Source organism: Rhincodon typus, chromosome 2 (assembly GCF_021869965.1).
Source record: "Rhincodon typus isolate 14 chromosome 2, sRhiTyp1.1, whole genome shotgun sequence".
Classification (NCBI taxonomy): Eukaryota; Metazoa; Chordata; class Chondrichthyes; order Orectolobiformes; family Rhincodontidae; genus Rhincodon; species Rhincodon typus.
In genome coordinates, this window is record NC_063333.1 from 116,818,258 (window position 1) to 116,830,846 (window position 12,589).

The 12,589-nt window shown below is 41.3% G+C and overlaps 1 protein-coding gene across 1 annotated transcript in view; it reads left to right on the plus strand.

Moving 5' to 3' along the window:
- Positions 1-12,589, plus strand: part of LOC109934313 (F-actin-uncapping protein LRRC16A-like) — a 403,104-nt gene that overhangs the window by 77,751 nt on the left and 312,764 nt on the right. The window contains exon 3 of the mRNA XM_048608843.1: positions 6,045-6,095. Within this exon, the coding sequence (XP_048464800.1) occupies positions 6,045-6,095 (51 nt within the window). The remainder of the gene's footprint in view (positions 1-6,044; positions 6,096-12,589) is intronic.

Here is a 12,589-nt window from a genome sequence, read left to right on the forward strand (position 1 = left end):
TCAAGTTTTTTTCTGCACCTTGTCTAAAGTCCTCATGTCCTTCCATACCCAAAAGTTTACTCCTGCTCAGGCCAAGCCAGTGTTTCACAAAGGTAAATCAAAACTTCCTTGATTTTGTACTGCTTCCCTCGGTTTATAAACCTCCCCCCAAAAAAAAGGAGATTGCACAATTTTTTCTTTTTAGTCCTTTTTTTTGGGGGAGGTTTATAAAAGTTTGATTTACCTTTGTGAAACACTGGCTTGGCCTGAACAGGAGTAAACTTTTGGATATGGAAGGACATGAGGACTTTAGACAAGGTGCAGAAAAAAACTTGAAGGGTATTTCCAGGGATGAGAGACTTTAATTATAGGAATAAATTAAAGAAATTGGATTGCTTTCTCGTATAAAGAGTTTTAAAGGAGTCTTGTTAGCGTTGATCTCAGCTACTTGAAGCTAGACAAAATATACAGAAACTGCTCCCAACAGTGAAAGTGACAAGAACCGGAGGACGTTTGATTTAAGATGCAAAAACACAGTTGCTGGAAAAGCTCGGCAGGTCTGGCAACATCTGTGAAGAAAAGAATCAGTTAACGTTTCGGGTCCAGTGACTTTTTGTTTTCTTCACAAATGCTATCAGACCTGCAGAGCTTTTCCAGCAACTTTGTTTTTGTTCTTGATTTACAGCATCCACAGTTCTCTTTTTGGTTTTGATTTAAGATGCATTGTGTATAGGAGTTGGGAGGTCATGTTGTGGCTGTACAGGACATTGATTAGGCCTCTTTTGGAATACTGTGCTCCATTCTTCTGGTCTCCCTGCTATAGGAAAGATGTTGTGAAACTTGAAAAGGTTCAGGCAAGGTTTACAAGCACGTTGCCAGGGTTGAATAAGGTGCAGTTATCTTCTCTGTAGTGTCAGAGGCTGAGTGGTGATGTTGTAGAAGCTCATACAATCAAGAGAGGCATAGATAGGGAGAGGCATGATTATGGTGAACAGCCAAGGTCTATTCCCTAGAGTTGGGGAGTCCAAAACTAGAGGGAGTAGGTTTAAGGTGAGAATGGAAAGATTTTAAAAGGGACCTGAAGGGTAACGCTTTCGTGTAGAGTGTGATGTGTGTATGGAATGAGGTGCCAGAGAAAGTGATGGAGGCTGGTACAATTACATCATTTAAAAGGCACCTGGATGGGTATGTGAATATGAACGGTTTAGATGGATATGGGCCAAATGCTGACAAATGGGACTAGATGAATGTAGGATATTGGTCAGCACGGACGAGTTGGACCGAAGGGTCTGTTTCCATGCTATACAACTCTGACTCTAACACTCTATGTACGCTTGTCATCTTTCGTTTAAAAGAAATATTTCAACAATTTTGTGGATTTAAATAACATGCTCGGGATATTGCATTTTGTTTGTTTTAGTTCAACACATGAAAAATGTACTTGGTTTATAACAGTGATCTAAGTGCAAATTAAATTCTCTGACAATTAGTGACTACTCTCCTTATCCTTTCAGCAGAAAACTACTTCAGTTATATTCACACAGCTGTGTGAAGTGAATGTGATCAGCATAACATCAATTCTTATTATAGTGATTATGTATTTCAGTGATCACAATTGGAAAATTGTTATCATGGGTGAATGTTTGACTTGTATACAATGTATGTCTGTTACAAAGGATTGTGACTGACATTCATATAAATGCTTTACATATAAATACAAATTGTTTATTCCACTGCTCTTTTTTTTGTCCTTTTGAAGTAAGTTAACTAACTCTGCAAAATAAAGTGGAGCCGATACCATGTGGGAGCTGATTTTAATGTGCAGTTATTTTTAAGTTGAAGTGCCTTAATTAATGAGGATAACTATTTTCAGATGTTTTATTGTATATTGTTTTATTTATAATACTCTACAACTTTTTGAAGCTGCCTCAAATGCTGATTTCTAGTTCAGTTGTGGGGTCTCTGTTCTGTATTGAAGTACAATTTTTATAATAACTAGACTAACTGAAAAGTAACTTGGTTATTTAGTTACTCTAATTCTACCATTATATGTAGCATCCTACTGGACAGCAAATACCACAAGATCCTATGTTGAATTCCTGGTTTCTGCAGAGCAAGCTAATTTCAGAGAAACAACAGGGAAAGCAAAAGAGTGGGTGTGCTGGAAATGGCAGTTTGTTCAACACATTTCTGGTCCAGAATTTATTTCACAGCTGGCTAAAGTAAAATTGAAGTTAAAAACACAGCCTTATTTTAAGTACTTTGTTTTATTATTATTTATGTAGCATCAAAAGAAGACTGATCAAAAATTAAAGCTTTTAGACATGAATGATGATTAAGTTGAAATTTTTTATACTTGAAGAGCAAATAACGTGAGGTTGGTACTTTTTATTGGGGCTGGGATGTTTAAGTTAATTTTCACTTATTTATGGTTATTTTTACATCCAAGCCTACGTCCAATGAGTTTAATTTTGTATGCACCATTGGATTGTCCCCATGGAAAATTCAGGCCAGATGATCTTGCTATAAATTTCTGTTTTTTGTGAATTTCCAACATTTCACTGCACTTTGACTGTCAATACAGCAAAAATCATGTTCTATGAAAGTTTATGCCTGAGCCTTTATATGTTGCTCTGGGATGTTGTCATTCCAGGCAAGGCTACCATTTATTGCCCATCCTTAATTTTCTTTGGGAAGGTATTGGTGAATCTTCCTCTTGAACCACTGAGGTCCATGTGACATGGCTGTACCCACACTGCTTTTAGGGAGGAAGTTTTCAGATTTTGACTTGGCAACCTTGAAGGAAGGTGACAGTTCCAAGTCAGAATTGTGAGTAGTTTGAAAATAAGGTTGTATTTTTGCCACGTGCTTGCTGTGCTCCTCCTTGCAGGTGGTAGAAGTTTTCTGGTTTGGTCAGTGTTTTTGGAGTTTTGGACAGTTTCTCCATTGCATCTAGTAATTTTAAAAATTCATTCAGGAATGTGAGCACTTCTGGCTGGATCAGCATTTCATGCCCATCCATAATTGCTCTGGGAAAGTTGCTCATGAGCTGACTTCTTAGATTGCTGTAGTCCATTTTGTGCTGGCACAATTGCAGTACAATTAGGGAGGGAATTCCAGGAATTTGACCCAGGGGCAGTGATATAGTCACAATGGTGAGTGGGTTGGTGATGAATTTGCAGGTGATGGTGTTCGTATGCACCTACTGACCTTTCAAGCTAGGTGATAGTACCTGATAAGGCGTGTCGTGGTGACAATACTGAGGTGGTGAATGTGCTGCAGATCAAGCAGTTGCTTTGTTACACAGAATCCTAGAAGACTGACAGTGTGGAAGCAGGCCATTTTGGCCCACTTGAGTCCACACCATCTATCTGAAGAGCATCCCACCCAGACCCATCCCCCTACCTGTAACCCTGCATTTTCCATGGCTGATCCACCTTGCCTGCATGTCTGGACTGTGGGAGGAAACCAGAGCACTTGGAGGAAATCCATGCAGACATGGGGAGAACTTGCAAACTCCACAAAGACAGTTGCCGGAGTCTGGAATTGAACCTGGGTTCTGGCATTGTGAGGCAGCAGTGCTAACCACTGAGCCACCATGCTGCCCAGGAAAACCCCAGTGATTTCAAATCTTTTTTTTTCTATTCATTTTGTGGGATGTGGGCATTGCTGGCTGGCCAGCATTTCTTGCCCATCCCTGGTTGCCCTTGAAAAGGTGGTGGTGAGCTGCCTTAACTGCTGCATTCCTTCTGCTGTGGGTTGACCCACAATGCTATTAGGGAGGGAATTCCAGGATTTTGACCCAGTGACAGTGAAGGAACGGCGATATATTTCCAAGTCAGGATGGTGAGTGATTTGGAAAGGAACTTGGAGGTGGTGGTGTTCCCATATATCTGCTGCCCTTGTCCTTCTGGATGGAAGTGGTTGTGGGCTTGGAAGGTGCTGTCTGAGGATGTTTGGTGAATTTCTGCAGTGCATCTTGTAGATAGTGCACACTGCTACTACTGAGCATTGGTGGTGGAGGGAGTGAATGTTTGTGGATGTAGTGCCAATCAAGCGGGCTGCTTTGTCTGGGATGATGTCAAGTTTCTTGAGTTGGGGCTGCACTCATCTAGGCAAGTGGGGAGTATTCCATCACACTCCTGACTTGTGCCTTTGTAGATGGTGGAGGCTTTGAGGAATTGGGAGATGAATTACTCGCCGCAGTATTCCCAGCTTCTGGCCTGTTCTTGTAGCCACTGTGTCCATGTGGTGAGTCCAGTTGAGTTTCTGGTCAATGGCAACCCCCAGGATGTTGATAGTGGGAGGTTCAGTGACGGTAACACCATTGAATGTCAAGGGACGGTGGTTAGATTGTGTCTCTTATTGGTGATGGTCATAGCCTGGCATTTGTGTGGCGCAAATGCCACTTGTCACTTGTCAGCCCAAGCCTGGATATTATCCAGATCTTGTTGCATGTGAACATAGACTGCTTCAGTATTTGAGGAGTCACGAACGGTGCTGAACATTGTTCAATCATCGGCGAACATTCCCATTTCTGACCTTACGATAGGGGGAAGGTCATTGAAGCAGCTGAAGATGGTTGGGCCTAGGACACTACGTTGAGGAACTCCTCCAGAGATGGCCTGGAGCTGAGATGATTGACTTCCCACAACCACGACCATCTTCCTATGCGTCAGGTATGACTCCAACCACTGGAGCGTTTGTCCCCTGATACCCATTGATTCCAATTTTGCCAGGGCTTCTTGATGCCACACTCGGTTGAATGCAGCCTTTATATCAACAGCTGTCACTCTCTCCTCACCTCTGGAATTCAGCTCTTTTTTTTTTTGTCCATGTTTGAACCAAGGCTGTCATGAGGTCAGGAGGTGAGTGGCCCTGGCAGAACTCGAACTGGGCATCCACTGAGCAGAATATTTCTGAGAAGGTGCTGCTTGATAGCACTGTTGATGACTCCTTCCATCACTTTACTGATGATCGAGAGGAGAGTGGTGGGGTGGTAATTGGCCGGGTTGGATTTGTCCTGCTTTTTGTCTGCAGATCACACTTGGGCAATTTTCCACATTGTTGGGTAGATACCAGTGTTGTAACCAAACTGGAACAACTTGGATAAGGGAGCGGCAAGTTCTGGAGCAAAAGTCTTCAGTACAATTGCCGGAATGTTGTCAGGGCCGGTAGCCTTTGCTGTATCCAGTGTCTCCAACCATTTTTTGATATCACACGGAGTGAATCGAATTGGCTGAAGATTGGTATCTGTGATGCTGAGGAGGCCGAGATGTATCATCCACTTGGCTCTTCTGGCTGAAGATTGCGAATGCTTCAGCCTTATCTTTTGCACTGATGTGCTGGGCTCTTCCATCATTGAGGATGGGGATATTTGTGGAGTCTCCTCTTCCATTGAATTGTTTGTGTCCATCACCATTCACAGCTGGATGTGGCAGGACTGATAGCTTACATCTGATCCGTTTGGTTGTGGGATCGCTTAGCTCTGTCTATCACTTGCTGCTTTCACTATTTGGCGTGCAAGTAGTCCTGTTTGGTGGCTTCACCAGGTTGATACCACCTCTTCAGTACATCAGTGGAATTTAACTTATTCAAATTAGTGTTCATGAAGCTAGGGTACTCTTGAAGAATTCGCAAGAACAATTGAAATACCTGAGTTATGGCCAGTGCTGACTTCTGAACTGTAATCTATTGGACCTTCGTTAATGGCAGATGATTTTCAACTTAGTAGTTTTATTTGCTACTGTTCAGCACAGTCACATGATTGTTTCATTTATACTCGCCATGTCTAGATGTCAATTGGTTTTACCTTTCCTTCAGTATTAAAATTGTGCAGTATAACTTCAGTATTGGGTCTGATCTGGGTCTATAGAGCAAGAGTTAGACCCTTGGTGTAAAACAGTGGTGTTGCAGCTGTAGTGAATACTCCTTTTTGTTTAATTGATTTTTATTCAAATCCAATAAAGTAGTAATTCTAAACCATAACAATAGCACAATGTGTGCAGATTATTTTAAGATATGCATGTTTTTAATTTTTCTTCTCTTTTTTTTTAACTCCATAGGTGCTGACATCATGCCGAGTTTTTCTGTTAGCAGCACGAATCCCTACCAAGGTAATAACTACTTTTTGATTATCTTTTCCTAATCCTGATTTCAACTTGGTGAATGAATGGAAGAATATGACGGACTATGAAGTTTACACTTGATGGCTGTTGCTAGAAATTAAAATTCAAATATATCCTACTTTTATGAACACCTTGAAGGTGATGTTAGCCATGCATGCAGAAGGAAGGCAAGTGGATAGTTGAAATTCCCAAGGTCTCTTGAAGCCACTAGGAACTGACACCGCAGTGATTTTTGCAAATGAGGAGTGCACTTGCAAAACTTGCAGGGCCCATGTCAGGTGCTGATGATATCATAAAGGACTGACAGTTAGTTTCATGAGAGGCCAACTCTGTGTGGCATTGGATCAAACCCAGCTGAAAGCATTGAATGCTCACTATCAGACATTTGACGTGCTTTTGAGTACAGGAAGAGAAGATGTTCTCTGACCCTACAAAGAAACTTAATGTCCTCCTGTATTCTTGCAATTGCATGGATCCTGCAGTTATGAGATCCAATTCTGTCCTACTTATTTAATGGTCTGCTGCTGCACTTTGTGGATTTGGGCTACTTCTTAAAGATTCCCTGCTTGAAACCTAGGCTGGGGTCCTAAATGACATAAAGGTGGCCAACTGCATTTCTTTCAACACCTTTCTAAATTGAATGGTTAACCAAAAAAGGTAAGGATCATCTCAAATTGAAAGATAAAAGATAGCGTGCAAAAGATTAGTTGTACATGCAGTATTAAAAGACAACAAAAGAGGACCAAGCCAAAAAAAGGGAGCAAAAAAGCTAAGCCTGAACTACCAAGTAATATAAAAATAGATGGTAAAAGCTTATTTAAAAAGTGAAGGGCCAAAATAGAATATAGATCCCTTAGAGATGAAGCTAGGGAAATAATAACAGGAAATCAGAAAATGACGAAGCTGTAGAAATACTTTTTATCAGATTCACAGGAGAGGATATGAATAGCATTCCAAAAATACTAAATCAAGGGCCAAAAGGTAGGAAGGAAATAAATATAACTGATTGATTGGAAGAGGAAATAAGAGGCAAGCTAATGGTTCTAAAGGTCGATTTTAAATCCTTTCGACCAGCATTCCCTCCTCCACTTTTTTCCTTTTGGCTGCATGGGCCTCTGAGGTCCATGCACGGCAATGACTTTATGAATTAGAAGATAATGCCATGATGGTGTACTAACACCGATCGCTTTGCATGGAGCCTTGGAGCAACTGCATGTGTGTGCAACCACACACACAGCTTAGAGGGAACATTGCCCTGGATCTGATGGGTTGCATTCTAAGATATTAAAGGAAGTAGCTACAGAGATCGTGGTTATCCTGGTAGTGCAGTTCGAAGAATCCTTAGGATTAGAAAACTTGAGCATAACGCCCTTTTTCAACAAGAGTGGAAACAAGAAAGGGGGCAATTCAGACTGGTTAGCTTGACATCTATCAATGGAAAAATGCTAGAGTTTGTCTTAAAAGATGTAATTGCAGGGCATTTTCAAATGGAACAATACAAACAAGTAGTATCAGCATCACTTCATGAAAGAGAAATTATGCCTGACAAATGTATTAGCATAGTAGACTGGTTAGCAAGATAAGATTGCATGGGATCAAGGGAGGGCTCACTAATTGGATACAAAATTGGTTTGATGGTAGGAGACAGGTGGTGGTAGAGGGTTGTCATTCAGACTGGAGGCTAGTGACCAGTGGAGGGCTGCAAGGATTGATTATGGGTCCATTGTTGTTTTGTCATTTATATCAACAATTTGGATGAAAATATAGGAGGCATGGCTAGTAGGTTTGCAGAAAATGCCAAAATTGGTGGAATAGCAGATAGTGGAAAAAGTTATTTGAGTAAAGGGGGATCTCAATCAACTGGGCCTGTGGGCTGAGGACTGGCAGATGGAATTTAGTTTGGATAAATGCGAGATGTTGCATTTTGGTAAGGCAAACCAGGGCCGGATTTATATAGATAATGGTAGGGGCCTGGGGAGTGTTGTCGAACAGGGAGACCGAGGGTTACAGGTACATAGTTCCTTGAAAGTGGTGTCACAAATAGACAGGGTGGTGAAGAAGGCATTTGACACGTTTGCCTTCATCGGTTAGAGCACTGAGTACAGGAGTTGGTCAACATCTTGCATGTATAAGAGAGACATTGGTGAGGACACGTTTGGAGTACTGCATGGAATTCTGGTCGCCCTGCTATAGGAAGAGTGTCATTAAACTGGAAAGGGTGCAAAAAATATTTACTGGGATGTTAGCGAGACTGGAGCATTTGAGCTATAAGGAGAGGCTGGATAGGCTGGGACTTTGTTTCCCTGAAGTGTAGGAGGCTGATGAGTGACCTTATGAAGGTTTAAAAAAGCATGAGGGATATATAAAAGGTGAATAGACAGGCCTTTCCCCCGGCTAGGGGAGACCAAAACTAGAGGGCGTAGGTTAAATGTGAGAGTGGAAAGATATAAAAGGGACCTGAGGGGCAACTTTTTCCATGCAGAATTGGGTGTGTGTACGTAATGAGCTGCCAGAGGAAGTGGTAAAGGTGAGTACCGTTACAACATTTAAACATCTGGACAGGTACATAGACGGACAGAAAAGCGTAGAGGGATATAGGCCAAATGCAGGCAAATGGGACTAGTTGGCATTGATAAATCAGGCCAAAGGCCCTCTTTGTGCTGTATTAATCTGACTAATTCTTTGAGAAGGTAAAATCGGGATAGATACAGGGACATCAAAAGAGAAAATTTATTTGAAATTTCAAAAGGCATCTGATTTTAAAATAAAAAGCATGCAGGGCTATTTAATAGGTTCCCACGATGCTGAGATAGAATATAGTAAGAAAATAGAATTGGCTAACTAATAAAGGAATTGGGACGGGGGAGTTTTCAGTGTTGCAACCTGTAACTAGTGGAGTGCCACAGGGAATCAGTACAATATTGATGTGGATGAGGAAGTGAATGGACTGTAGCTATGTTTGCAGTTGACACAAAATAGGTGGGAAGATGAGCGATGACAATGACAGGAAGGGTAACCGGACCAGAAACGTTAACTCTGTTTTTTCCTTCTCAGATGTTGCCAGGCCTGCTGAGCTCTTCCAGCAACTTTTTGTTATTGTCATTGCCATCAGGAACAGAATCTACAGAGGGTATGGGCAGGTTAAATAAGTGGCAAAAACTTGGCAGATGAAAGATAATGTAGGAAAATTAGGTTATGCACTTTGGCAGGAAGAATAGAGGAGCTGAATATTATTTAAATGGAAAATGACTGCAAAAAGCTGCAACGCAGAGGGATTTGGCGTCCTTGTGCATATGTCACAAAAAGCTAGCATCCAAGTTCAGTGGGTAATAGGGAAGACGATTGGAATTTTAACTGTTACTTCAAATGGATTGGAGTACAAAAATAGGAGATTTTGCTTGAACTACATAAGGCACCTAGAATATTGTGAACAGTTTTGGCCACCTTTCTAAGATATTCTGGCATCCCAGAGAAGGTGCATTGGATTGATCCTGGGTATGGAAGGATTTGAGAAGTGGTTGAGTGGGCTTGTATACATTGGAATTTATTAGTTATTTTACCTTCGGAGCTTGACAGGATAGATGTGGAGAGGTTATTCCTTTATTGTGGGGAAGTCTAGGACCTGAGAGCATAATCTCAGATTAAGAAATCGCCCATTTAAGACAGAGAAAGATGGATTTCTGCCAGTATGGTGAATCTTTCAATTTGATACTGCAGAAGGCTGTTGAGTATATTTAAGGCTGAGATTTCCTCTCTCATCTTCTCTTTCCCCCTCCTCCCCTCCAAACTAAAGTAGTACATCAGTGGTTGTAAAGCACTGAGATTTCCAGTGGTCATGAAAGATGTCTTAAATGTGTTTTTTTTTCAAAAAAGATATTTTTGAAATTAGGGACAATTGCAATTTTGGGGAGCAGGAGAAAGGAACCTAACCACTGCCCCATGACATTGAATAGTGTTACCAACACTGAATCCCCTACTCTTAACATCCTAGGTGCTAACACCGACCAAAAACTCAACTAAACTAGCCATAGAAAGACAGAGGCTTGTTGTAGTAATCTTAAAGCAACTCTCCACCTTACTCCCAAAGCCTGTCTATCATCTACAGGGCACAAATCAGGAGTGTGATGGAATGCTCCCCACTTGCTTGAGTGCAATTCCAACGACATTCCAACTTGACACCATCCAAAACAAAGCAGCCTGCTTGATTTTTTTTATTATTATTTATTCATTCATGGGATTTGGACATCGCTGGCTTGGCTAGCATTTATTGCCCAGAAGGCAGTTAAGAGTCAACCACATTGCTGTGGGTCTGGAGTCAGATGTAGGTCAGACCAGGTAAAGATGGCATTTCCTTCCCTAAAGGACATTAGTGAACCAGATGGGTTTTTTCCTGACAATTGGCAGTGGTTTCACGGTCATCATTAGACTCTTAATTCCAGATTTTTATTGAATTCAAATTCCTCCATCTGCCATGGCAGGATTTGAACCTGGGTCTCTGGGTTCACAGTCTGGTGATTGCAGAATGGTACTATCTCCCTGCGGCGCAATATCAAATATATATTCCTTCCACCGTTGATGTTTACTAGCAGCACTGTGCTGTCTACAATATGCAGTGCAGAAATTCACTAATGATTCCTAGACAACACCCTCTGAACCCATGACCACCTATCACCTTGGAGAACAAAGGCAGCAGACATATGGGAATGCAACCACCTGGAAGAAGTTCTAAGCCACTCACTGTCCTGTTACATATCACTGTTTCTTCAGAGTCATTGGGTCAAAGTCCTGGAATTCCTTCGCTAAGGGCATTGTGGGTCTACCTACAGCACATAAACCAGTGTTCAAGAAGGTGGTACACCAGCACCATCTCTGGCATCTAGGGACAGGCAACGAATACTGGCACTGCCAGTGACATGCAAGTCCCATGAGTGGATAAAAACACTTGGAATTGTGAGTAAGTTGTGAATTGTGTAACAGTTTTGACAAAGCAGATTGGAAAGCATGTGACTGCTCCTCTTTGGCTGATATCCAGAATAGACAATTAAAATGACCATTTTTTAATATGCGTTAAAACTATTAATTTTTAAATGAATATCCACCAGTAATTACATAAAATTAATCTGGAGGCTTCATGCATATCAACCGAAAACGTATGTATTAATGTTTCATCCTCAGTTTGAAGTTTTTGAGTCCTGGCCTATCCAATGTGATAGAACTGTCATCTGGGCCAGTGGCTTTTGAATTTATTCTTTCTCACCAACCTTTTTTTGACTGACACTTCAGTATTACACTAAAGGAGTGCTGTATTGTTGGTGGCATTTGTTTTTAGACACCTTATTAAATAAGTCCGGTAGATGGACTGCTATTTCGTTATCTCAAAGTTCTAACATGATTTTCTGATTTCTGTGGCTTTTCATGTGTGCAACTTGACTGTTGTGTTTGTTTACACATTATGCAATGTTTTAAATCTAATTTATTAGACGTGAAGCACACTTGGACTGAGCAAGCATGCAACAGCCTAAGAATAAGGGTAGGCCATTCTGGAGTAAGATGAGGAAGAATTTCTTCACTGAGTTGTAAACCTGTGAAATTTTCTACCGTAAGAAGCTGTTGGGGCCAGTTCGTTAGATATGAGGGAGCTGGACGTGACCCTTGCAGCTAAAGGTATCGTGGGTATGGAGAGAAAGCGTAATTGGAATACTGAGATTGCATGATCAGCCATGATCATAGTGAAAGATGGTGCAGGCTCAAAGTGCTGAATGGCCTACTCCTGCACCTATTTTCTGTTTCTACGTACTGCAAAGACTTCTGCAGAATTACACAACATGCAATGTATGGGTCATGAAACATTGAATAACCATGTATTTGATCCAAAAGAGCACTAAGTATGAGTATCAAATGGATAGAACCCATTTGCTGGTTTTGAAAGTGATACGTAGCTTTAACATAATTTACCGAAATTTTCTTTCTGGAGAAAGAGGTGGCCCTTGTTTCTGTAACTTTTTTTTTGTATACTTATGTAGGAAACAAAAATGAAGTAAACTCTAACAGCGCATCAGTGACCATTCCTAGCCAACTCCAGTGTTCCCACTCAAGTCTTTAATTTATGTCTTCATGTCTCAACATTAATCCCTGATCCTCAGTCCCACAGTTTAGCTGTGCCAGCTACTGTGCTGGATTATCTCCATCCCCACTGAAGCCAGGATGATTGTGATCATCAATGACTCTCCTGCAATTACATCTTCCATTGATTGTATGTTGAGTTGCCTTCTTTCACAGTTGTCTCCTCTCCATCCCAGCATGCTGCCTCCAGTGCCCCACAATTGACATCCTCAGCTTTCCTATCATAGCAGTGGCTGTTGATGATAATCTTTTGACTTTCATTGAGCAGATTCCCAGCACAGACTGTGGCCCATCCTTGACCAACTTGATGGAAAGTCCTGACTGATGAGTGACAAGATCCTTAACTGATTCCTATGCAA